Source organism: Aedes aegypti, chromosome 2 (genome assembly GCF_002204515.2).
Source record: "Aedes aegypti strain LVP_AGWG chromosome 2, AaegL5.0 Primary Assembly, whole genome shotgun sequence".
Taxonomy (NCBI): Eukaryota; Metazoa; Arthropoda; class Insecta; order Diptera; family Culicidae; genus Aedes; species Aedes aegypti.
The window spans coordinates 302179073-302205176 of NC_035108.1; the positions used below are offsets into that span (position 1 = coordinate 302179073).

General features: G+C 41.0%; 4 protein-coding genes across 6 annotated transcripts; 2 read left to right on the forward strand and 2 right to left on the reverse strand.

The window, feature by feature from the left end:
* Positions 1-5985: 5985 nt before the first annotated feature.
* On the reverse strand, positions 5986-6952 carry LOC110676695 (gamma-secretase subunit Aph-1-like). Its single transcript, XM_021845552.1, has 2 exons — positions 6613-6952; positions 5986-6552 (listed from the first exon to the last, which is right to left on the reverse strand). Exons 1-2 carry the CDS (start codon positions 6832-6834, stop codon positions 6055-6057), a joined length of 720 nt encoding a protein of 239 aa, XP_021701244.1. The 5' UTR covers positions 6835-6952; the 3' UTR covers positions 5986-6054.
* Positions 6953-7049: 97 nt separating this feature from the next.
* On the forward strand, positions 7050-20939 carry LOC110676693 (cyclin-dependent kinase 8). Of its 3 annotated transcripts, none has more exons than XM_021845548.1 (7): positions 7050-7552; positions 18638-18889; positions 18954-19357; positions 19410-19698; positions 20328-20363; positions 20432-20470; positions 20542-20939. In XM_021845548.1, the coding sequence occupies exons 1-7, from the start codon at positions 7331-7333 to the stop codon at positions 20821-20823; spliced, it is 1524 nt and encodes a 507-aa protein (XP_021701240.1). In that variant the 5' UTR covers positions 7050-7330; the 3' UTR covers positions 20824-20939. The 3 variants fall into 3 exon arrangements, with proteins under 3 accessions (XP_021701240.1, XP_021701241.1, XP_021701242.1); XM_021845549.1 differs by having other exon boundaries at positions 20545-20939; XM_021845550.1 differs by lacking the exon at positions 20328-20363.
* Positions 20940-21041: 102 nt separating this feature from the next.
* LOC5574481 (ankyrin repeat, PH and SEC7 domain containing protein secG) lies at positions 21042-23122 on the reverse strand. The gene is made up of 3 exons (XM_001655091.2): positions 22997-23122; positions 21673-22921; positions 21042-21454 (listed from the first exon to the last, which is right to left on the reverse strand). Exons 2-3 carry the CDS (start codon positions 22918-22920, stop codon positions 21131-21133), a joined length of 1572 nt encoding a protein of 523 aa, XP_001655141.1. The 5' UTR covers position 22921; positions 22997-23122; the 3' UTR covers positions 21042-21130.
* A 75-nt stretch (positions 23123-23197) lies between these two features.
* LOC5574482 (CDK5RAP3-like protein) lies at positions 23198-25053 on the forward strand. Its single transcript, XM_001655092.2, has 3 exons — positions 23198-23310; positions 23370-23544; positions 23610-25053. Exons 1-3 carry the CDS (start codon positions 23305-23307, stop codon positions 24938-24940), a joined length of 1512 nt encoding a protein of 503 aa, XP_001655142.1. The 5' UTR covers positions 23198-23304; the 3' UTR covers positions 24941-25053.
* Positions 25054-26104: the final 1051 nt, after the last annotated feature.

The following is a 26104-nucleotide window of genomic DNA, read 5'->3' on the forward strand; positions in this document are numbered from 1 at the left end:
TTGTCAATTTATTTGGAAATTACACTGAAATCTATAAAAACATCAGATAGGACGTTTTGACCAAAAATATGTACATAGGATAAATCACATAGGTCGTTCTGTTTCAACAATTGTTACATTGGACATTCACTTCGGTCATTTTGTTTCAGTTATAGTAACATCGGACATTTTGATTTGAGCACACAGCAAGCATGTTTTATTTCATTTTGTATCCACGTGCGTTGAACTGCTTTAACATGCAAATTGAACTGCTCATTTTGTTGCAGTGTGATAATCGCAGGCACCAGCTGTGCTTTGTTTTGATTCATTTGAAGAAGGAACGAATGACCTTCGGGTTAAAGTCCCTCACAAACAACAACAATTTGATTCATTCAATGCCACGCCGTCACTTTTTCCCCTCCGTCTATGTATCCTATGTAACAACAGAAGGAGGGGAAACGTTGAGCTGTACATGGGACTTTTTGCTTTCTCGCTGTTTCTCTTTCAATCTTCCCCCCGTTTTAATGCTGGTTTCGCCCACACTTGTTCGTGTGTGAGTTACCCAATGCACGACGGGTGGTGACGACTGTGTTCATTCGGCACCAGCCGTCGGCGCAAACAAGAAATAGCGGTGGGAAATGATGACGATGACGGCGCCGTCGATTGTGTTGTAGGAAACCAATGCCAAACAAATACATACAGCTTCTCCGCTCTTCGGTGAATGATTGCTCTGCAAATATATGTGCGCAAGTCGCGCATGCACGTTGCTCATGTTGCTGCCGTGCCAAAATACAGTTTTGTGTACTTCGTTCTCTTTTTGTTATTAATATTAATATTAATATTTGAGCGTATTCAATATTGCGAGGCAGAGCGACACTGAAAATATCGACATTTTGTTGCGGTGTGCTAATCGGAGACACCAGCTGTGTTTTGTTTTGATTCATTCAATCCCACGACGTCACTTCTTCCGCTCTGTCTATGTGTCCTATGTAACAACACAAGAAGGGGAAACGTTGAGCGATATGTAGGACATTTTGCTCTCTCACTGATTCTCCCTCAATTTTCCCCCCGTTTTTATGACGGTTTCGCTCACATGATCATGTGTGAGTTTCCCACTGCATGACGTGGTGGTGGTGACAGCTGTGTTGCAATCAGCACCAGCCGTCGGTTGAAACAAGAAATTGCGGTGGGGAATGATGACGATGACAACGCCGTCCATCTTGTTGTAGGAACTTGAGAAAGGAGCCCACGCCTAAGGGCGCTGCCATAGTAAACGCGTCGAGCGACGCGTCCGCGTGTGCGAGCCCGCAAAGCAGAATATCAACAACAGGAAATCCTTTGATCGCATCGCGTTCGCGGACGCAGACGCGTTACTATGGCCTCACCGTAACAAATGCATACAGCTTCTCATCTCTTCGGTGATTGATCGCTCTGAAAATATGTGTGAGCAAGTCGCGCATGTACGTTGCTCGTGTTGCTGCCGGGAAGCATATTTATATGCTTGATCGATCATGCATCTGAATAGGGATTGATACAATGACATCATGATGCTCAATCTTGTGCTCAATATCATTCCCCTATATGCACGCAATGCGCTAATGATATGAAAAGAGAAGTTGCAGCTAATCCAATCCACACGGTAAAAAATAGGCACCATGCTATCAATAGTTCAGCACTTGGATTTGCACTACTGTTGAATCTTGGCAAAATCAAGGTAACAGCACTTGAATTCAACGTTGCATGTTTTGATTTGAAATTAAAAAAAAAGTTAAAATAAACATTTCCGCCTGACCCAGATTTGAACCACCAACCTTCGGAATGCAAGTCCAGTGTCTTACCTCGACACTAACTCACATCTGTTGAAACGAATTGAATTGATCTCAATCACTTTCTACAACGAGCTGTCAATGTTTGCACTCATACAAAAGACATGATGTTCAAAATCAACGACTTTTCACTTCAGAGTCTAGTTCTAGAGACAGTAGAGCAAATCCAAAGCTGAAACTCTTCAAATCATGGTGATTTGTGTTTTGAATTGAGTCAAGTGATCAATCTATTCAATCGAACGTGCTGATTTTTTACCGTGCAGCGAAACGGTAAAACATGGTATGGCAAAAAGACCAAAATACAGTTTTGTGTAACTCATTCTCTTTTTGTCACTTGAGCGTTTTCAATTTTGCGACTCTGAAAATATCGACTGAAATGACTGAGAACCAGTTATTATGGCATTCTATACATTTAAGTAGTGTCTCAGACACGCTTCTACATTCATTCTACCTTTTAAACTCCATTTCAAAGCTTTATTCAGGAATGTCCAATGTAACATTAGAATCGTGTTTATTCATAAATGTTACATAGGACATGTGGTTGGTTTTCTGATCAAAGGTCCAATGTAACAATTGATTAAAAGCGATGCAGTTTTGAACATTGGTCATTTTGTTAAGCTTTTAATAGGTTAATTTATTGTTAATATATCAGAACGAGTGTTCTAGTGTGCTGCTAAGTGGTGCAACGCAAATGATTTGTAATGATAATCTCGATTTGTTTACATTTGTTACTTAGGACGTTTTGAAAAGTTACGCGAGAATTCTTTTCTCGGCCGCTTTCGCTTCCTTGTACCGCTCTCTATTCTGTCGGATACCTAACACTAACATCTGGCAACATTTTTCTCATCCGTTACATTCTGGAACTGGATAGACTCCCACAGATTGTTGAAGTTGTCGCCTACGTTGGTTCCCCTTATCCGCTCATCAAGTTTCCGGCAGTACTCGACTTCTACACCTTCTGTTGGTAAACGCTGGATATTTATTGAAACTGTGTTCTTGTGTTCGCCACGGTAGGCAACCCTGCGTTTAGAAAGATAGCATCATTAAAACTGTTCACATTTTTTTTCAAATATTTGCCGCCCATTCTCACCCCCATCGATAGTATTGTTGTAAAAACCCCTAAACCAATATCTCGGAAAATTACAACTGGAGAAATCGTTGGAAAAATTTCAGTAGCAATCCGTGTAACAATACTGGAGGAAATTCTTTAAAAGATCCCATGAGAAACCGTTGGAAGCAGATTTCTGAATCCCCCTTGGAAACTTTTTCAATGCAAGTCTATATACTATCCATACCTATATCGTAAACGATTTGTAACTGCTGGAGGTTAAAATCTTTTCACGTAACGAATATGATCAAACAAGCTTGTGGTTTGTGCGTTCCATTGAAAATCTGACAATGCTTTGGCATTATAATTGCTAACATTTTTATATGTGATTTTCCTATCTTAGGCCATTCAATCTAATTACGTTGTTGAACTAGTTGATTGCATTGCAACTAGTAACATTTTCATAAACAAATTTTCACTTCTTTCTCACGTAAATTGTTGATATTATAATTGCTAACAATCAAGTAGCACTACTTATTATTTTAATTTCCTTTGTTTTTTTGCCACACAAACGTCCATTATGCCAAATGGCCAATAAGCAAAATAACCTATTCCAAGTTGCTTTATGCTAATGGTTCCCAAGAAATCCCTAGAACAGAATTCTTCAATATAAACAGAATTTTAGAACGATAAGTAGGTTGGTTATGAAAGGATTATTAGTTTTTTTTTATTATTGCATACTGCTTCTAAAGAGTCTACCCAAGGAACAATTGGTAGCTTTTAAAATACTTACGTGTTTAATACAAGCCGCATTGCAGCAACCATTGCTGAACAAATTTTTAGTTGAATCATAAACTGAATAAAATTAATTTCCGCTTATAAAAAAGCTGTTATTCCACTTTAAGTTTGTGTTTTGAGTAGGAGCTGAATAAACCTCCGAAAATGCAAATATAGTAGCTTTTGTTCTACAACACATAAGAAGTTTAACAATTGACTGATTAAATGCTTCTATAGGTTGTAGCCATAATTTAAGTAGAATATTGAACATTTGATTAACAACAAATCGTACAAAAGTTTCAGTGTCTTATACTTAAAATGTTGACCAGCATGATTAGTAAAACTTGTAAACAATGTAAACAACAGTATATGAGTATGCTTTTATTCAAGCAAAACATATTATGTCTTTTTTATGTTATTTTCAAATGTTTCAAATGTTTTCTAAATCAAATATCAGACATGTAGGCGACATGTGGATCAACGAGGGTAAAGTTCGAATCACATTGGATAAAAAAGATCATAATTTATATTTTCCAAATGTAGTGATCATCATCTGCGACGTTATTGATATCGGAAATAGTTACTAATCATAATATTTTCAATGATAATCTCAGTATAAATAATAATTCAACAATAATTACATGAAAGTGGTTGCTGAGCTGAGCTGAGAAGATGCTATTTAGAACCAAATTTAAGTCAATGTTCAACATTTTTCCTTGGAATGAATAATAGTAGATTCAACACTTATTAAACTTTTCTAAAGCATCTCTGTCGACTTGTCAAGATTGTTTTACTAATGCGTTGAACAAGTCATTTTTCATTCTATTAAAGAGCCAATATTCCACCAAACAAATATATTTGTGTAAACAGATGTACAGGAGACGAACTAACGTTTTGGTTGCTTCGCACTTCAGCTGTTTCCATGCTTAACATGAACATGATTAAAAGCTGAATAGGTATTTTATAAAATCCTAATCCAACAAAGATATATCATCCGAGCAGTTAATCCAAAGAAGGCCAAAATAACGATTAATAAACACATTGTTCAGCAACAAATAATCCTTACAAAAGAGGTCACACCATAGCCATATTTACGGAAAGTGGACAAAATATCTAAAAATTGCGTCGTATTCATAATGTATTGCAACGTTCAATTTACAAATATTCGGATTATTTATCTCTATTTGAGTGGCTTTTTGCCCTTGGCGAATTCGTCACTAACCTCATAATATATAGAAACATATTGGATACAATATTTTTTCAATACAATTGAATTGAATTATGAATTATGTTTAGAAAATATTTTGAATCAGTCTTCTGATATAGGATTTTGGAAAACAAAAAGAGCACGTTCAACATACAAATGATTGAAATATATTTTATATTTCTATAATGCTTAATATATAGAAAAAATACGACAAATGATTAAAATATTAACCTAATGAAAAATATAATATTTGAAATTAATAAATTTTAGTATACTTAGATGATCAATTCAATTAAAGTTTTAACAAGTTAAAACTTATTATGAAATTCAATTAATCATTTCAGACTGTTTTGACCAGGATTGTCATAAATTTTCTCACTGTGCGCTATAAATAGCCGACTGAATTCAGCTTGCATCAGTACTGAACAGCAGCAGAAGTAATGCGCTTGTTCAGCATAGAACGTGTTCATTAGACATTGTAGAATAGAAGCTCAAGCATGATCAATATTCAGCTACAAGAGGTTTATATTGAGCACTGGAAGGCTGATACATGAATTCAAGGATGGCGCAGATGGCAAGGTATACCGCTGACGATGGGAAGGTCTCGAGTTTGAATCCAGTATCCAGGTAATTATTAAAAGTGGTTATTAATTCATGGTAAAAGTATCACACTGCATTTGAAGTACAGTGTTGAGCGATTTTTGGTCATTTATTTGTTTTCAATTAATTTTGTGGCAGTTGAATAAAAGCTGAGATAAATGCTTATAAAGCGCTTTTGAAGTTGTAGAACAAAATCAATATTCAATGACACGCTTTATAACTTCTCCAAATTTGTGTGAACAACGCCTGAACAAAGGCTTCACATGGAAATAATTCAAATGTTGTTAAACATGATGCTGAATTAAACTGCAATAATGTTGTTTATTAAATTAGCGTTGTTAAATCAACAGTCCTTATTAGGCTAAGTGAAACCTGAATAAATATCATTACAATACATGAATACAATCACTAAATGATAAGTAGCCTAATAATTTCGCCAGATTTGCTTGAACAATGTGTGCGTAGCAGCTGCGAAGTAATATAATAAAGCAACTATTCAGTATATAGTTGTGAAAAATTGCTTAATAAATGATTATAAAATAAGCAAATGTTTCTTGGATAATAGACTGTATTTAAAATTAAGAGATGATATAAGTTATGATATTTTAGAGTTCAATTTACTTGCAAGTAATAAATTTCTTAAACGAAGCTAAATTTCCTCCCACCACTCGGAAGGCAATCACACTCGTCACCAACATCACAATGTAGGACGCCGTCAGCGAAACGGCAAACAGCTCCTGGCCATTCAATAGCGTTATGCAGGACACAAACAGGTGGCTCACGACCACGTATCCAATATGGTAGTAGTTCTTCAGGTCGCACGCATTGAAGAAGATCACACTCCAGAAGGTGTGCAGCAGAATCATACAGAGCGACTGGGCTGCACTGATCACGATGAAAATGTTTGATCCGGCCTTCAGACCCACCGTGGCCGGTCCCACCGAATCGGCCAGAATGTTCACCAGCGAAAAGGCACCGCTGATGATGCCGAACCCGAGCCCACAGACGTACGACAGGATGTGCTTGTAGTCAGAGATTCGTACGATTTCGGTCACCTCCTGCAGTCCTCGCTCGGTTTTCCGCAGCAGCTTGTACATCAAATAGCGGAATGCTTCCTGAAAGGTTGTTCCGGTTAGTCGAGTCCAATATACTGGGAAATAGTTAAGCAAGCTTACCTGAATGAACACGGAGCATATCAGCCCGAAAGCGATCTTATCCCTCAAAGGATAAACCGTGAACCAGACGGTCGAGGAAAACAGCAGCGAGACCAGCCAGAAGAAGGAAGCTGCTATCAGAATGATGATACGGATGGGGTCGTGGGCAATCGTCAGGGAAAACATCGCCAGCGGAGGCCCGAAGGCCAGGAACGAGCAGCCGAAGAACTCCACGACGGTCATGGTTCGTTATTGTTAAACTTAACTTATTTAAAAACTACAAAAACTAGAAATTGTTGGAAAGTTTGTTTGGATATTCGCGAACGAATGACTAATCTATCTGTCAAAACTCAAAACAGATGCTACACAATAAATCGAAATGGTAAAATTTATTAAAATCTGATTTTGCTCCACTCATGAGTGCGGTGAGCTCCCCAAGCTCCGTTTTGAATGAAAAAACTTCAGCGTGCGCATTTTGACAGCCTTCTCAGCACACAATTTGTTAAAAATTGTTTACAGTTACCTCTCGGCAGACGATTCGCGCAAAAATCGCAACATCGATTATTTTTCAGTAAATTCTCCAAGTTTTCCCAGTTTTTGGTTCGTTTAGTTCAATTGCCAAGCTGCTGCAAGTGACCAGCAGTACGAACAGTGTTATCGATCATACGAATTCGTGTGATCACCGGTAAGAAACACTCCGCGAAACTTTTCCTCCCAATCGCCGCTTCCGCTCTGAGCTATGAGCAGCGCTGTTATGATGGATTACGAGTTCAAAATGAAGACGCAGCAGGAACGGGCCAAGGTGGAGGATTTGTTCGAGTACGAAGGCTGTAAGGTAGGCAGGGGGACCTACGGGCACGTCTACAAGGCGCACCGGAAAGAAAGCAATGACACCAAGGACTACGCGCTGAAACAAATCGAGGGCACGGGGCTGTCGATGTCGGCTTGCCGGGAGATAGCGGTAAGTCTTGTAGAGCAATAGATTCAATTCACAATGGTTCAATTCGACAATTTAGCGGGAATGAACTCTTTTCTCTTATCTAGTTGATTTAAGACGTATAGTGTTTTCAAAAAACTTGTTCGTAATTGAGTTTTGCAGAGCTGTTGGAAGGTCTCTGTTTAGAGACTTGATCATCATACTGATTTTAATGGAGGGATTCCAAAGTGTATTTTCACCACAATGGTCTCTAAAGCCAGTTTTATTACTTGTTTGCTTGCATTGAATCTTGGTACACATTTCCAAACACTTCAGGATCTCCTACGCGGCTAGTCTACAGATTCTTCAGTAATTTCTTCGTAGATTTTTCAAAAATTTCTAGTAATTGTAGGTTGCCGATACCAATGGTTGTAATGCACCAGTAGATTGGAATTTGGAATAAAACGTACATTTTTCAATAAAAACGACATGTGCTGTTTTTATCACCTCTAGTTTAGTCGATTTGCCAAATTTCAGCTTTTTATTTTATTCAAAAGTCAGAAAAATAGTAATTAAATTTAAGCAAAAAAATTGTTCCCTTGCACCAGTAGTTGCCGTCGTGTTCCAGTAGTGAGTCAACTGACGGAAGCAGTTTTTTTTTAAATAGGTAGATATATAAAAATTAAGAAATGTCCCAGGCATGATCTTTACGCTTCATTCGAAAGATTTTAGTTGTTGCTCCAAGGGAAAAATATTAAATCTGTAAAAATCAACTATTTCCTTTAAAATTGGGTTTATTCTACGAGTAGTGTGAGGTGACAATTGTCGGTGTCGTATAGCTAGGTGACAATTCTCGACTCGTGTGAAGTGACTCGCCGTGCAAATCAAATGGAGAGTCACTTCACTCGAGTCGAGTATTGTCACCTCGCTATACGACTCCGACAATTGTCACCTCATGCCACTCGTAGAATTAACCCAAATACCTTGTATCATACCCGAACTGGCGCAACTACTGGAACACATGTACCAATAGTTGATCAAGCGACTTTATGCTCAAAAAATAATGTTATTGCCCTTTTTATATTTTTTCCCTAGTACATGTTGAAATCTTTCTGTTGACGCCAAAAGATCTTTGTTAAGGTTTTTCGTTATTATGTTATGATTTGTTTATAGCTTAGGTAGTCCACGATTGGCACCGGCACCCTGATTGAATTTTTTTAATCTTATGAAAGTATTAATCGGGACAAGGAAGGACATCTTTGGAATTTGAAAATGGTGTTTGGAAATTACAAATTAGTTTTTGTTGACACCCTCAGTGCTCCAAAGAGAAAGAGATTGTTTTTCCTCTTTCTCAGTTCGGAGGAGAGCATTTTTTCCATTTCGCAGTTCGGGGAAGAACATTTTCAGACAGTTCTCGCGTTAAATATCATACATGCGTATTTGCAGTGATCGATTTCTCTTCGTCGATTTTATCAATTTTGGATCAATACAAGAAAAGCAATCAGTTTTGGTAACATTTAACGATGGAACATGACGAAGGACGATTAGTTTTTTCTACAGAATACAAAAAAGCAGTTGAAAGCTGTCTCCCGGCCAAGTAATAAGCATAAGAGAAAATCGATGAAGAGAAATCGATGAAGAGAAATCGATGAAGAGAAATCGATTATTGCAGTTACGCCCTTATGAAAGGCGAAAGCGAAATCATGCTCTTGCGTTGACGGAGCAACCAATCTCAGTTCATCCCAAAAGCAATGATGATGTGTTTGCAGAGCTTCGCAATAAGCAAGAGCAGTCAAATGGAAGATGTGTATTTGGCTAGAGCCAGCGTTTCTATCCACTCTCTCAACCACGGATTATACAATGCACATCGAATGCTGACTCATAATTGTTGTGAGCGTACAAGTTTGCTACATCTATCCGATCAAGATGAGCAAAATAAAGTCTGATCATTGTCTAATCACTTATCAAAGTGAATCCTGTGACCCAACGATCCTCCCTATTAACAAACATCCCTCCCAGTAACGTTTGTGGAGATACAGAGGCAAACACGGTCTCCAAAAAGCAAAGATTACACACTAACATTCCTTCCCCCAATTGCACCTGACTGCAAGGGCATGGCCGGCGCCACTGAATTATGCACACTGAAAAATAATATGGCCAATCCTAGCTGAACTTCTAGTTGATTCTTTGGGCATCTTCACTGACATCAGTCAATCACGGAATAGCAACCATTGATATGTGTAGTCAGTCTAAGCTAAGCTAAAACCACAGACAAACAGACGTCACACTCTCACCATTGTCTATCGACCACCTTTTTAACGGTCGATACAAAAATGTGGTAGGTGGCCAATCCGCCACCCGCAGCGCTCGCATCGTTTCTGTTCGCGTTTGACGTTTACACACTACCGCCATCTGTTGGTCCGTCGGCCAAACACACTAATTTTAGCATTGGGCGTACATGTCATCGTGACTATGATTTTGATTGAGATTTGTTCGAAGTGTTACGTCTGTTTGTCTGTGCTAAAACTAACTAAAACTATGCTGAGCTAAAGCCTGTCTTGTTTTGTTTTATACTCCTGCCAAGGATTCTGCGATAATTATGCCCAGGTGTTGGTAAGTTTTGTTTCCAGTATTGTGTAAAAGTATGAACCTATAATTCAGCAAAGTTGTGTTTGAGGGCTGTCTTTAGCCAGCTTTATTGAATTTGAAGGAAGTCATGGTAGAAACATTATTGTTGTAATCTCAATACAGGTCGGACTCGATTATCCGGAGTACCGATTTTTTTTCACTCCGGATAATCGAATCCTCCAGATAATCGAATCACTAAGAAAAAAATTGATATCTTTGATAGAAGAACTTAAACATTATCTTTTTTCGTTATTTTACTTATATGTAGCCAGAATTTTTTTTCTAGAAACAGTAGGGGTCATACACAAAAATACTTTTTAAAACTCTCCTTTTCTTGAATACGTTCTAAACTGCAAAATCATTCATATTGTGTATTGCAATACCAAATTATCTCTGATTTATGCAAAATGAAATGATGAAAAATTGAAAAATAACAACATCAAAAAACAAATTCCGGATAATCGAGTCTAAAATTCCGGATAATCGAATCCCGGATAATCGAGTCCACGGATAATCGAGTCCGACCTGTAATAATTATCTTAAATTGATAGCTTTTTCTTACTTACTTACTTATTTGGCTTTACATCAATTATCTTGATAAAGCCTCGCCAACAATATTTCGCCAATTCCCTCGGTTCATGGCCGCTTCTCTCCATCCTCGACTGTGACCCACGCTCTCCAGGTCCTGGTGTACCTGGTCAATCCACCTAGTTCGCTGCGCCCCACGCCTTCTTGTTCCGACCGGATTCGTGGCGAACACCATCTTTACAGGGTTGTTGTCCGGCATTCTTGCAACATGCCCTGCCCAGCGTATCCTTCCAGCTTTAGCTACCTTCACGATACTGGGTTCGCCGTAGAGTTGAGCGAGCTCGTGGTTCATCCTTCGCCGCCACACGCCGTTCTCCTGCACGCCGCCGAAGATCGTCCTTAGCACTGGGCGTTCGAAAACCCCAAGAGCTTGCAAGTCCTCCTCGAGCATAGTCCACGCCTCATGCCCATAGAGGACTACCGGTCTTATGAGCGTTTTGTACATCGTGCATTTGGTGCGGGGGTGAATCTTTCTTGACCGCAGTTTCTTCTGGAGCCCATAGTAGGCACGACTTCCGCTGATGATGCGCCTTCGTATTTCCCGACTAACATTGTTGTCAGCCGTCAACAAGGATCCGAGGTAGACGAACTCGTCCACCACCTCGAAGGTATCCCCGTCTATCGTAACACTGCTTCCTAGGCGGGTCCTGTCGCGCTCAGTTCCGCCAACCAGCATATACTTTGTTTTCGACGCATTCACCATTAGCCCGACTCTTGTTGCTTCGCGTTTCAGGCGGGTGAACAAATCTGCCACCGTTTCAAATTTTCTCCCAATAATATCCGAAGCAAACAAATTGTCCGGATCTCGTGAAAATCGTGCCTCGACTGTTAAGTCCGGCTCTCCGCATGACACCTTCAAGCGCAATATTGAACAACAGGCACGAAAGTCCATCGCCCTGTCGTAGTCCCCGCCGAGACTCGAACGAACTGGAGTGTTCGCCCGAGATCTTCACGCAGTTTTGCACACCGTCCATCGTTGCTCTGATCAATCTTGTGAGCTTCCCGGGAAAGCTGTTCTCGTCCATGATTTTCCATAGCTCTATGCGGTCGATACTATCGTATGCCGCCTTGAAATCGATGAACAAATGGTGCGTAGGGACCTGGTACTCACGGCATTTCTGGAGGATTTGCCGCACGGAAAAGATCTGGTCCGTTGTCGAGCGGCCGTCGATGAAACCTGCTGAATAACTTCCCACGAACTCGTTTGCTATAGGTGATAGACGACGGAAGAGAATCTGGGATAGCACTTTATAGGCGGCGTTTAGGATGGTGATTGCACGATAATTTTCACACTCCAGTTTGTCGCCCTTTTTGTAGATAGGGCATATAACGCCTTGCTTCCACTCCTCCGGTAGCTGTTCCGTTTCCCAGATTCTGACTATCAGCCGATGCAGACAAGCGGCCAACCTGTCCGGGCCCATCTTGATGAGTTCGGCTCCGATACCATCCTTGCCAGCGGCTTTGTTGTTCTTGAGCTGTTGAATGGCATCCTTAACTTCCCCCATCGTGGGAGCTGGTTGATTTCCGCTGTCCGCTGTGCTGACGTAGCCATCGCCTTCGCTGTCCTGACCTTCTGTGCCTGTGTTCTCTGCGCCATTCAGGTGTTCATCGTAGTGCTGCTTCCACCTTTCGATCACCTCGCGTCCGTCCGTCAAGATGCTCCCATCCTTATCCCGGCACATCTCAGCTCGCGGCACGAAGCCTTTGCGGGATGTGTTGAGCTTCTGATAGAACTTCCGCGTTTCTCGAGAACGGTACAGCAACTCCATCTCTTGGCATTCCACCTCTTCCAGGCGGCGCTTTTTGTCCTGGAATAGGCGGGTTTGCTGTTTCCGCTTCAGTCTGTATCGTTCCACGTTTTGCCGCGTACCATGCTGCAGCATTGCAGCCCGCGCTGCATTCTTCTCCTCTAAAACCTCTTGGCACTCCTCGTCGAACCAATCGTTTCTTGAGCTCCGTTCCACATATCCGACAACGCTTTCGGCAGTGTCGTTAATGGCTGCTTTGACTGTCCTCCAGCAGTCCTCAAGAGGGGCCCTATCGAGCTCGCCCTCGTCCGGCAACGCTGCCTCAAGATGCTGCGCGTACGCATTGGCGACATCCGGTTGTTTCAGCCGCTCGAGATTGTACCGGGGCGGGCGTCGGTACCGTACATTGTTGATGACGGATAGTTTTGGGCGCAGTTTCACCATCACCAGGTAGTGATCGGAGTCAATGTTGGCGCCACGATAGGTTCTGACGTCGGTTATGTCGGAGAAGTGCCGTCCATCGATCAAAACGTGGTCGATTTGCGATTCTGTCTGCTGAGGTGATCTCCAGGTGTACCGATACGGGAGGCTGTGCTGGAAATAGGTGCTACGAATGGCCATGTTCTTGGAGGCGGCAAAATCTATCAGTCGTAGGCCGTTCTCGTTCGTCAGCCGGTGGGCGCTGAACTTTCCAATCGTCGGTCTGAACTCCTCCTCCTGGCCAACCTGAGCGTTCAAATCTCCTATGATGATCTTGACGTCGTGGCTTGGGCAGCGGTCGTACTCGCGTTCGAGCTGCGCGTAAAATGCGTCCTTGTCATCATCAGTGCTTCCGGAGTGTGGGCTATGCACGTTAATTATGCTGAAGTTAAAGAATCGGCATTTGATTCTTAACTTGCACATTCGTTCATTGATCGGCCACCACCCGATCACGCGCCTTTGCATATCACCCATCACTATAAAAGCTGTTCCCAGCTCGCGTGTGTTGCCGCAGCTCTGGTAGATGGTATGATTACCTCTAAACGTTCGCACCAATGCTCCTGTCCAGCACACCTCCTGCAGCGCTACGATGTCGAAACCGCGGGTCTTCAGTACATCGGAGAGTATGCGAGTACTTCCAATGAAGTTGAGAGATTTGCAGTTCCACGTACCGAGTTTCCAATCGCTAGTCCATTTTCGTCGCTGTGGTCTTTGCCGATTGTTCCGGTCCGTATTCTCTCGTTGACGTTCCTGTGCTGATGTGTTTTTACGGTTGGCTTGCAGGGCCTGACACCAACCCCCTAGATTTCCGGAGGACCATTCCCCCTAAATGTTCGGAGGGCCATAGTGCGCAGTTTAGCTTAGAGTCCTTCTCTGGCACTCGGACGATGATCAGCCGCCCCTGACATGGGGAACAGACGCTGTTGTGAGCCGCTCCTAACGTGGAGTACAGACGCTCCAGGTTTGCAAAAGCAAACCCCCCCTTCCCTGTCAGCATACGACCAAAGTTCCCACCGGGGGTTGGTTACCCGATCTTCCCCAAGGTTACTCGTACCCCGGCCAGTACCACGAGGAGGTAGGGATAGGAGTTGCTGGGCAAGAGGCTAAGGACCGCACAAAGGGGTCTATTTTATTCCTGCAGGTACGCGAGGTACCAATGGTACGCCATGCCCAGCCATTTACCGCGCCAATAGCTTTTTCATAAGGAATCAATCTTCTCATGTCAGATTTATGTGTACCACTATCTTATCCGTTATCAAAGCTGCAATCGACAGAATTTGAGATTAATATATTGAATCTTTCATAAAATCTAAAATAAATACCGTGCTGAAATATTAGTTTAAAACTAACCCAGTTAGTCTTAGTATGTTGAACATCGGGTTGCTAGAATATTCAACGTACAGTCAATTATTCATTACTCGATATTAAAGGGACCAACGAGTTAGGAAGGTATCGAGTTATAGATCAGAAAACCAGTTCAAATGCTACCTAAGTTACCATCAAGGTAGCCATGAAAACCAACTTCTCTAACTCGTTATCGAGATACGAAATATCGAGTAAGGGAAAATTTCCTGTAAACCCTTTGTGGTGGTGTTGAACTTTTGGTACACCCCTAGGTTCTCATAACAAAAACTCAGTTGTTGTTAAACCCGAGAAGCAAAACGATCGAAGGAATAAATCCAGTATTAAATACATTGTAAATCGTCGCGTTTCATTATTCACGTCCGCGCAAATCCCACATTGGTGACCCCGACATGATTTCGGTACCGATTTCCGAGTGTCTGCGTACGATCCGCGTGCGAATTGCTGTTCCAAATCCGAAACGAAAACAGCAATTTTCCGGCGACGCCATTTCTCTTTGGGTTCGTTCACAAATTTCATAACGCTGAAAATGACCATTTTTGACACCCACCCACCCCCTTGTAACGCATTTTGTATGAATGATCTACAAATTTTGTATGAGCTGTAACATTCTAAGGACACCCACTCACCCCCTTCAGCGTTATGAAAATTGTGAATGGGCCCTTTTGCACGAGCAGAAGCGAACAAGTATGCAAGATTTGCCATGTTTCCGACTTGATACAAAATCCTCCGGAGCAACAGAAATACTACGCAATAAAATATCGTTTTGAGATGTCATCGCAAGCGAAACTAGAGCAGCTCCTTAACGCTTGCGATCTCAGAGATATGCGCACCACCCATATGCTTGCTCGCATGCAAGAATTGGGTGCAGGAGTGCAGGACTGAACATTAATGACGATGTGATGAAAGTGCTATTTTTGAAAAGAATGCCGGATAAGCTGCGACCGATTCTTTCCATAAGTGATGGAACACTCAGCAAGCTAGCCGAAATGGCAGATAAGATGATCGAAACGTCTGCCCCTCACGTAGCCACTGCGACTACCTCCACTCCCTTAAAGTATCTGTTGGAGCCACCCTAGATTTAAGAGTAATAATTTCTCCCAGTATCAAATACTGCTGTACTAAAAATAGCGATAACAGTATCGATCTCACTCAGTCCAATTAGATTAGATTATCAGTTATCATTCTTCCATATCACTAGCCTTCGGCTAGCGAGAGAAAACCGATCCAGACAGGCAATCGGATAGGCCTTTTTTCTTTGAACACTTTTCACTGAATTCCCATAAAAAACCATGTGCAAACCAGTATAGAATTAGTCAAGAATAAATCTCAAACCATACGCTCCCATATTCCGTTCGTCGCAATAAATTCCGTTTCGCAGTAGCCCGTCCAAGTAACTTGCGCCTTGTCGAATTAGTGCTGTGGAAGAAGCAAACCCTAACTAATCGGTTTTCCCAACTCCGCCGCGGTTACAGTATCCTTGCTGCATGCTCTCGAGAAAAGACTGTTTCCGGAAATCTTATAGACAACCTTTGAAAAATAAATTCAGAATATTATAAGAAAGAAAAACATTGGGCAAATCCTGAAATAATTTCTAATATAATTCTTGGATGAAATTGTTAAAAAATGCATATAAAATGGCCATCTTTTGAGGTCTGGTCCGAATGGCATAATATTTTGGTAATGAACTAATAATAACTTGAATTGTTAATGTCTTCCGAATTCTCCATACAAATACTTTGATGCTTTAGACGGGCCCGAAACTTCACAAGCTTTGATCGTGATAAACTTTTATACCTTCAATACATAATCCACCACAGTTCAAACACAAAGAAATAAAAAAAATGATTCAGCACAATTTCGATTCTTAGTTTTTAATAATAGGTATTGTTTACTTTTTAAGGCTTCAATGCATGTTTATTGAAATATTGAAACACACAAGAAATATAGGTACTCGATCGACATTAGACAACAGCAATGAAAAATAATGATCTCTGCCTTAATGGTGACACGACAAACCGGTCTTTTTTCAAAAGAACATAGGGCGTCTGTACCAGTCATAGAGGCAATAGTAACGGGCTGAGGAATAAAAAATCGCCAAAAAATAACTGAAGGTCGTTTTTTATATCTGAATACGTCATTTGAAAGCTATTATATTCTATTTCACGTAAAAAATAATCTTAGAATGATAAAATCATTGAATCTTCTAAAAAATAATTTCCTCCATTACTGGATCATCTTCCAGTAATAGTGGTATTTGCTAACTTGTGTTCCTATAATAGTGGTTTACATTGATTTTCCATTGAGACTCACTATTATAAGAACGACCCACTATTACTGGTGCAAAGGAGCAAAAAAGTTAAGGTTTATAATTGTTTTCTACTATTTCCTTACTGATATCCAAGATTTTTTAACACATTCATATTATTTTAGCAAGAGCCATGTTAGAAAAATACACATGAAAATATAAATTGCCTATAACACGCTTAAAACCGCACTACCACTATTATTGGAACACACACTACCACTGGATCAGCCACCCTACATTATTCTTCACAGGAAAAAATTCTGTGGTAAAAATAACTATTTTAGCTGACTACGCCCATTCTTAAAACTACCATGGAAATTCAGACCAATTTACTATGTTTACGGTACACCCCACCGCATTACTGGTACATTTGACAGAAATAAATTACAACAATCTGATTCCAACTACAGATCTCTACAGACATGGTAAAATCAAGCGCATTTCTGGTCTGCTGAAAATTGCCGGTGCGAGCGCTTAAGATAATCCCCTAAAATGATAGTTTTTACCGCACAATTTGTTTGCGTGTTCGTTTTGAAGATGTTCCTAATTGAGGAAATAAACATGTGTATGACATATATCTCTTGGCATGTTTTCAAAGCTAGTGTAAGATATCCGAGAAACGCTCTAAAATGATCATTTATACCTCAATATGTTGCAAATGTTTCATAGTTTTCGATTTATCATGGCTTTATTTGCGCCAAGGAATGAAAATTCATTTTTTCTTGTTACACTGCGAATCAGACCATTCGATCATCATACTTGTTATAAAAATCGCCTTTTTAACCATCACCAGCTCCCGAATAGATTCGGAATTCCGGAATTTAAACCACCGAAAGCTTGCCTACGATACTCAATTTCAAAGTGGTATGTAAATACCCAAATATATTTCAACAATTTTATTTGGATACGGTTTTGTTGATTGAATAAAAAAATCTACCAATTTTGCCAGATGTACCGGAAATGTCGATTTTTTTGTTTTAGTGATCATTTGTATCAGAATGCCTTCAAAAACCATGTCTCGTTTAACAATTTGGAACGTTTTGAGTGTAAATTTTACTTATGGTCTGCATTTGTATGAAGCGGTCACATAACCAATATCTACTATCAATAGAATTCTTCGTTGAGTTTGTTGCACCATCGCTTTCAGGAGATGATATCGGTGAAGATGGATTCGATGGTGTAAACTTCTGCAATCCATCAGCAAACGATAATGTTTTAACTATCTTAGCCACTTGTGCTCTTAATTCGTCCATCCTCTTCATGATTTTAGCTTCACTTTTTTCACGATTTGGATCTTCATGGATGGGCTGTTGTGATGTCAGAATGAATTCTCAAGTAAAGTTTAAGAAATATTCCTAAATAAATGTCTGGTTGGATTATCTGACAACCCTTGAATTCTTTTCTTCTGATTTCGTTCATTTTTATTGAGTTCTGTATGATCTCTCTAAGTTTTTTGGTTGATTTGTTTTTTTTTTTTTCGTTTATTCCAGACATAAAATCTCTTAAATTCCTATTTTTAAGAAACTCTCCACCACTCTGCCATTTTAAAAATAAAAATACATAGCGTGGTCCTTATTTAGGTTTAAATTCTAAAGGCACTCTTGATCCAACTATCAATTGGAGCATAGTAAATCAATTCTAAAAGTTTAAACTTAATGTGTACTAAAAAAAACATGTTTTGTGCTTACTTTTTTTGTTTTAATTTTTAAGAAAATGTAGTTTTTAGAATCGACTTTTTAAATTCAAATGAAGACTTCGCTCAAAAATGTCTTCAACAAAGTTGTTCATAATACCATATTTTTATGAAGTTTGATAAGAAGAGCATACTCACAAATCAATTCCAACAAAAAAAATCAAAATTTGAACCTAAACAAGGATTACTGTATCTAATCAAATTACGAACAACTTCTTTAAAGACACCATATGTCTAAAATCAACGAGAACATAGAAAAGGTTTTCATTATCGATTCGGGCCATTGTGCAGTGTTTGATACATTATCCAATTTTCACTTTCAGTTATTGCGAGAGCTGAAGCATCCCAACGTGATCAACCTGATTCGGGTATTCCTGTCGCATACAGACCGGAAAGTGTGGCTGCTCTTCGATTACGCTGAGCATGATCTATGGCACATTATAAAGTTTCATCGAGCGGCCAAGGCCACCAAGAAGCCGGTTATGGTCCCAAAAGGAATGGTCAAAAGTTTACTGTATCAGATATTGGATGGCATTCATTATTTGCACAGTAATTGGGTTCTACATAGAGATCTGGTTAGTGCAAGTTACGAAAGTTATACAAATCAGTATTTACTAACATCTATGATATCCATTGTAGAAACCCGCCAACATTCTAGTGATGGGAGAAGGCAACGAGCGAGGTCGCGTCAAAATCGCCGACATGGGCTTTGCTCGGTTATTCAACGCTCCGCTGAAACCCCTAGCAGATCTTGATCCGGTGGTAGTAACTTTCTGGTATCGTGCTCCAGAATTGCTGCTGGGGGCTCGTCATTACACCAAAGCGATCGATATTTGGGCCATTGGGTGTATCTTTGCGGAGCTGTTGACTTCGGAACCGATATTTCACTGCCGACAGGAGGACATCAAAACGAGCAATCCCTACCATCATGATCAACTGGACCGAATCTTCAATGTGATGGGCTTCCCCCAGGACAAAGATTGGGAAGATATCCGGAAAATGCCCGAACATCATACTCTGACTAAAGACTTCAAGCGGTCTAAGTACGATTTGCCGTTGGGGTCATAAAAACACATTTTAATCCATTTCTTTCAGCTACGCAAACTGCTCACTGGTAAAATACATGGAGCGACACAAGATCAAGCCGGACAGCAAAGCATTCCATCTTCTGCAGAAGCTTCTGCTGATGGATCCCAACAAACGCATCACTTCGGAGCAGGCCATGCAGGACCCCTACTTCTCGGAGGATCCCATGCCGACGGCGGACGTTTTCGCCGGATGTCCCATTCCTTATCCCAAACGTGAATTCTTGACGGACGAGGATCAGGACGACAAGGGTGAAAGCAAACGCCAGCAACAACAGCAGCAGCAACAGCAAGCCAATGTAAGTAATGCACATCATGGACTGGTATGAAGGTATCATTTTAGAGGCTTGGTTACTATTTCAATGCAAGTCTCTAATCAGCCTATTGTAGGGTATCTAAAATATATTTGTTTATAAAAATCATCTCTAAAGTCTATTAGAGACTATTACGCTTTTATCCAATAAGTTCTTCAGAAATGTATTCTAAGACTCCTCGTGAAAAAGCTTTACTAGCATTTCTAATGGTTTCTTGACAGTATTTAATTTCATGGGCTTCTCCAGGCATTGAGACCCACAAAAAATCATTAAGATTTTCGTTCGGAAACTCTACTACCAATTATCCTAGCAACAGAGATTATACTGTGAATTGGCCTAGGAACTGTCCCAGTCGGTTCGATATTATGCAGATTCAAAGGAGATGTTATGGAACACATTTGAGATCCTTGAAATTTTCCTAGAAGGGTGCTTTTGTATTCTCGACAAGGTTGTTGGTGCGATGCTTGATAGAATGACAATAAAATTCATGGAAATTTTTTGAAAAGATCATTGCATGAATACTAATCTAGGCGATAATTGATTTACTTGAAAGTTATTTTGAAAATCATTGAAAAGGTAATGAGTTGATTGCTAACTTATTTTTATTTCAACAGCAACAAGCTCAGCAAAACCAGCAACAACAAGCAAATGTAAGACAATTCATTTCATCCTTTGACTAGGACACATCTAATTGATCTTTCTCAATTTGTCTTCACAGCATCAGAATCAACAGCAAAACCAGCAACAACAGGCAAACGTGAGTTGGAGCAAGCATATGATTCAGTACCTAGGTCCCATATTTCATTTAACATCAAACTCTCCCAACAGCAGCAAAACCAACAATCGCAACAGCAGCAGCAACAACAGCAGATGCAACAGCAGCAACAAGCCCAAGCCGGTGGCATGGATCACAGTGCGGCCAAGCGGGTACGCATGTCCGGTCCCAACGGTCAGCCTGGCAACGGCATGAACCAACAGGACTACCAGGTCCAACAGGCTCAGCAAGCGGCAGCAGCTGCGGCCGCGGCCCAACAGCAGCAACAGCAACAACAACAGCAGCAGATGATGTTCAACAATCAGCAGCAAGGTGGATTCCAGCAGCGGTATTAGGTCTGGTGGCGCGCCGTATCTTAGGATATAAGCTAGGTAAGTTTCGTTCGTTCTCCGGGACTGTATATCCAATGTACGTCTATCAATCTACGTATATAAATCTAACTATAAAGTGAGTGCAATCTGATTTCCTTCAGAAAGTATTGGGAACATTCATGAATAGGTAGGTACGATGAAATTTTTGTGAATTATATACGGTCAAACATTAATCTACAGGATTTTTAAATTGTGCCGATTCGCTTAATTCATTATATTTATTTCAACGTTCATATACCGGAAAACAAAGGAAAGCATAAATTCGAAACACTCACATATAACGCAAGTATCGGATCAAATCCCGCGGCAGCTCCAACGTGTTCAAACGGTGAATGAAAATCAAGTCCCGTTTCTTCTCGTCCTCGTCGATGGAACTGAGAATCGCTTTACGCACCACATCCCGTGCCTGCCGCAACAGAGAAAACTCCTCGAATCGGAAGATGGCATCGCCACAACTTCTCTGAACCAGCCCAAGTGTGCCGTATTTGTGCAGCAGTTTCTGGTACATCGCCTTTTCCAGATTACCGCCGGCTAGCCACCGTTCGTCCATGAACACATCGGTGCAGAAAGTCACCACAGGGTAGAAGAATTTGGCCTGCAAGTAGAGGGTATCATCTGGATCATTTTTTGAAAATCAGGACATAGGTTAACCCTTTCTTCATTTGAAACAACCCCCTTAATTCGTTTAAAACAAACTTGGCTATTTTGCAATATGTGGTAAATTGATTGTTTATCAAAAGCTTTACTGTTAAAATCGTACAAAATCAATGGAACTCTGGAGCTAGCTTTATAATTAATTTTCAGCCCACTTACCTGCAAGTGCAAATCACTGGCCGAGCAGGTCATCGCGAGGAGAACCGTATCTGCCTCCACCGAGGTTATTTCGATTATTTTGCTAACGACCTTCTCGTATCGGTCCAGCTCTGACGCACCTATCGGTTCGTTCTGGTCCGCTTCGTTGTTCATCAGCACGTTCTTGATCATGTCCAACGTTTCGGCCAGATGATCGGAGAAAAAATAGACCAAGTGTTTAACAAAGTCCAGATACTCGAGCAGCATTCGAAGTGTGTTTTCGTCTTCACGGATTGCAGCAACACTGAGGGCCACTAATTCGTTTTGTATCAGCGAATGACTGTAGATCACTTCGTAGTTCATGAAGTCATCCTGTAATCGTCGTATGCCTTCATCATCCGACAGTAGCAGGGCAAGGAAATGGTAAAGATTCTTGTTCACCAATGAGCGGTTACTACTAGTCTGGTACTGAACACGAGGACCTTCAAGTAGTTCTCTGGCTAATCGACGTTTGTCGGGATTTGGTTCCCATTGTAATGCAACATCAACGAAATAAGGAATGAGTGAGGTCGAACGATAACTGAGAAGTGCCACCGAGTAGATGTCCTCCATTCGGTACTTTTGATTATACTCCTGTTTCCGGTACATGTAATTGAATAGAAGTATGAAGCAGGCAATTTTAGTCTTGAGATCGTAATTGCCACGTGCTGATAGCATCTCCAACGCATCAACGTCGTTTTCCGATCGTACATTTGCGTCTGCGTGACCCACATAGAGCAAATGTATTAAAATTTCTACGGTTCCATATTCCAATGCCGAGTGCAGTGGCGTTTCGCCTGCAAAATCCGGAGCATTCACGTTCGCATTATTTCCAACGAGTAATTCAACCAGGCTCAAGTTCCGCCGTTCCACGGCTACATGTAGAGGCGTAACGAACTCGTTGCTGGACACATTGACGATGGTGGCATCTTTCGCCAGGAGTAATTCCGCTATCTCAATTGGTACCTCTTTCATGCAGGCCACAAAAAGTGCCGTTCGTCCTTCGTAGCACCGTGCACTAACATCCACATCTGTTTTGGACACCATAAGCTCGACACACTCCAAATTCCCGCTGGCCACTGCATGGTGCAGCAGGGTCCAGTTGTGATTGTCCCGTAAGTGTCCAACCTTAACGACACGGTTTTTGATCGATCTCTGATGCAGACAGTGCTGGAGTTCAATCGGGTCACCGGTGGCCGCTGCTTGCCAGATGTTTTTGCCCGTCGACATGCTGTTCGAGAAGGGAATATTGACAAATTAAGTATAATTAGTCACTTCACTTCACCGAATTTGAAACATGTCTTACCTTCAACCAGCCCTAATCGAAACGTTTTGAAATTATCGCAAAAACATTAGACGCAGAGATTGCGCCCAGCGATATAATGACATTGTTTGCTTTTGTTTTCAAATAACAATCGTTCTTGCGTGGGTGGTAAAAGGAACAAAATTTGTTAAATTTCGTTTGCAAATGAGTGCTGCGGGTGCACTCAGTTATCCTACAGAGATGGGAACACTGCATTTGCTGTCAAAACAAAAAGTCGGATACGTGGATCATTATTTTTATTTTGGCTGCTCCTTTCACTTATCGCAAAAATTGAGCCTTAATTTTCTAAAATGAACGTAAGTAATTAAGGTCAAAACCCATATTATTTACTAAAGAAATCACCGGAAATTTGCAGGAGGCAGACATTCCGATTGACATTCACGCTGGCAAGCTGCAGGACTGGCTGGTCTCGCGTCGAATCGTGAACAAAAATTGGCACCTGCATGTTCGCGATGTTCGAAGTAAAATCAGCAATGCCCTGACGGATATGCCAGCTCACGACGGCCTGGTGCAGCTGCTCAAGGGAGCCCGTAAGATTTGATGTTTGTCTTGCCAAGTTTAATGGCTTTATTACACGGTAATGTATTATTTTTAGACATAAACTACTTCCACTGTCAGCAGATCATCGATATCCTGAAAACGACCGAAGCTGACACCAAGAATGTATTCGGTCGATACGGAAGCCAACGGATGAAGGATTGGCAGGAAATTTTGAGACTGTACGAAAAGGACAGTTTGTACTTGGCAGAGGCAGCACAAATATTAGTTCGAAACATAAACTACGAAGTTCCTGGAATTCGGAAGCAGATCAAAAACTTCGAACAATTGGCCGAAGAAGCGGAGAAAAAAATCGAAGACCTTAAACGGTCGGAAAATGTGGTCCTGGGGGAGTACCACACGTTGTGCAAGCAGTTGGGAATTGTTGGAGACAACGTCCGTCAAGAGTTGGTGGTGAAAGTAGGTGAACTTCCGAAAATGTTGAACGACATTGCCGGTACCGTTTCAGCTCTGAAGAAAGCCATCGAACTGTACAGTGCATTCCTGGGTAATGACCAGTGCTTGCCAATTATGCGACATGTAGCCGCGTCCGGGAATACAACGGTATACGAGTTTCTGTATTCAGAACCTCCGCTGTCTATCGAAGAGCCGCCGGTCAAATTCGATCTGAAAGATAAAGAGGAAGCACCTTCAGGGGAAATAGATTTCGGGGATGCTGGTGGCGAAATCGATTTTGGTAACGATGGTGAGATTGATTTTGGTGCAGTTGATAATGCTGAAATCAACCTGGAAGTAGGAGACATTGACTGGGGTGCACCAGAAGAAGCACCACAAGATGGGAATGAAATCGATTTCAACATTTCCCTGGAGGAGAGCGGAATCGTAGTTGAAGGTGATGGCAATTCTGGCGGAGTTGCCAAAGGTGACGAAGCATATACGATTTGCGATGCACCGGTTTATAGGGAACGATTCATAAACGAGCTGCTAGAGCTGGAGGCATTCCTGAAGATGAGACTGTATGAGCTGAGCACGGCTGATAAGGTTCAGATTCTGTCTCTGACAATGATGGACAACTTCCCGGATCACGACAGCAAAAGCCTAACACAGATGCTGTCCGAAGTTGATGTCGTCTACAGCCAAATCAACAGTCAACTGATCCAGCATTTACATCGAATTAAGCATTCGGCAAAGTACGTCGATATTCTTACCTCAAAGTTGAAGCAAAAGTTGTTGGCCATAGATAAAATGAAGGATACGGAGAAGCTCATGAAGGAAAAATCGATTTCCTTCCGCCAGCAGGGAGTCGATCTTAAGCCCACGCTTGCCAAGGTGATCGAACAGACCAAGATATTGCAGGGTCAGATAGAGAAAGACATCTCCAAACGATACAAGAACCGGATGGTCAATCTGATGGGAGCGAACCTATAAGCATGCACATACAGGCTTAACGAAGGTGATTTGTTTTTCTTCTAACTTGTTTTTGAATATCTCGTCAATGAGAAATATATTCTGCGAAAACGCTAAAATAATGGTTTTCCATATTCTTCTCTCAACTAGTTAGTTCTCAACTGATAATTTCACATCCTTCCTGATGCTGTTAGAAATTCAGTAGTCCATTTATTGGCACTTGAGGCCGTTGCATGTCTGTTTCTTGTTAATTTGTTTAAGCTGATTATAAAACGAAGCCAAACATTGAATTTTCAAGTGCACAAAACTGGAAAATCTGACAACAGTTCGCGTTGAAAATCAATCAACTTGCTTGCTTGCTGGTGGTGACCAATAGGATAAATTTTCAACGTGGAGCGCTGTTTGCAGGGTGGCCACCGAACCGGGAAAAGCGGGAAAAAGACGGAAATTTGAATCCACCGGGAATCTGAGATGGTAACCGCGAAAATCATTCTGAACGAATATCTTCAAGCTCCTTGTCTATAAACCACAAAAAAAATAAATTGTAGAAAGTTGATATGGTTGATAGTATTGCCATTAGGCATCTGAAATCTTGAACAAATATTATTTAAATAATAATGATTTAATTTCTTGTACAAATCAATACAGAGTCAGAATAGGGGCGAATGTGAACACTAATACATTGCCAGTAAAATCGGTTTGAAGTTCAGCGGATATAATTTCAATTCTATATTACGTTTCCGATCGATTTAATCGCATGATGCATTTTTGTATGATCCATTACAATATTACTTTTGTAACAAACCATTTGATTTATTTTCATATTATGAACAACATGTTGGTGGGGATTGCTCATCAAACCTTCCGGTCCGCCTCATAGTTACGTACTATTTGTTGCTGGGTGTAGTTCTTGTTTTTCCAGCTGTATTGAAAAGCATGAGCCATAGTCTTTGGCATACAATCGGATCTTTCTTTAGCAGAAAAGAACCGAAATTTCTATCGACGACCGGTGATTGCTAGCATATATAGTGGAGAGCTTGTCTTGAAACGTTCATCGCTTCAAGCTAGTTGAAAAACTGAATACACTGATTGCCTGTCGATCAGAGCCGAACTAGGCATAGATCGTATACATACATCTGAATCTACATGTCTCCGATGTATTACATCGTTCCAGGTGGGCGTTAT

Bases quoted from the DNA above. Each gene is read 5' to 3' on its own strand.
- LOC110676695 (XM_021845552.1), bottom strand. From the start codon at position 6,834: ATGACCGTCGTGGAGTTCTTCGGCTGCTCGTTCCTGGCCTTCGGGCCT. The intron at 6,553-6,612 runs GTAAGCTTGCTT...ACAACCTTTCAG, and splicing joins TATGCTCCGTGTTCATTCAG to GAAGCATTCCGCTATTTGAT.
- LOC110676693 (XM_021845548.1), top strand. From the start codon at position 7,331: ATGAGCAGCGCTGTTATGATGGATTACGAGTTCAAAATGAAGACGCAG. The intron at 7,553-18,637 runs GTAAGTCTTGTA...TTTCACTTTCAG, and splicing joins CGGCTTGCCGGGAGATAGCG to TTATTGCGAGAGCTGAAGCA. The intron at 19,358-19,409 runs GTACGATTTGCC...CATTTCTTTCAG, and splicing joins AAAGACTTCAAGCGGTCTAA to CTACGCAAACTGCTCACTGG.
- LOC5574481 (XM_001655091.2), bottom strand. From the start codon at position 22,920: ATGTCGACGGGCAAAAACATCTGGCAAGCAGCGGCCACCGGTGACCCG. The intron at 21,455-21,672 runs GTAAGTGGGCTG...CTCTACTTGCAG, and splicing joins CCAGTGATTTGCACTTGCAG to GCCAAATTCTTCTACCCTGT.
- LOC5574482 (XM_001655092.2), top strand. The intron at 23,545-23,609 runs GTAAGATTTGAT...TATTATTTTTAG, and splicing joins GCAGCTGCTCAAGGGAGCCC to ACATAAACTACTTCCACTGT.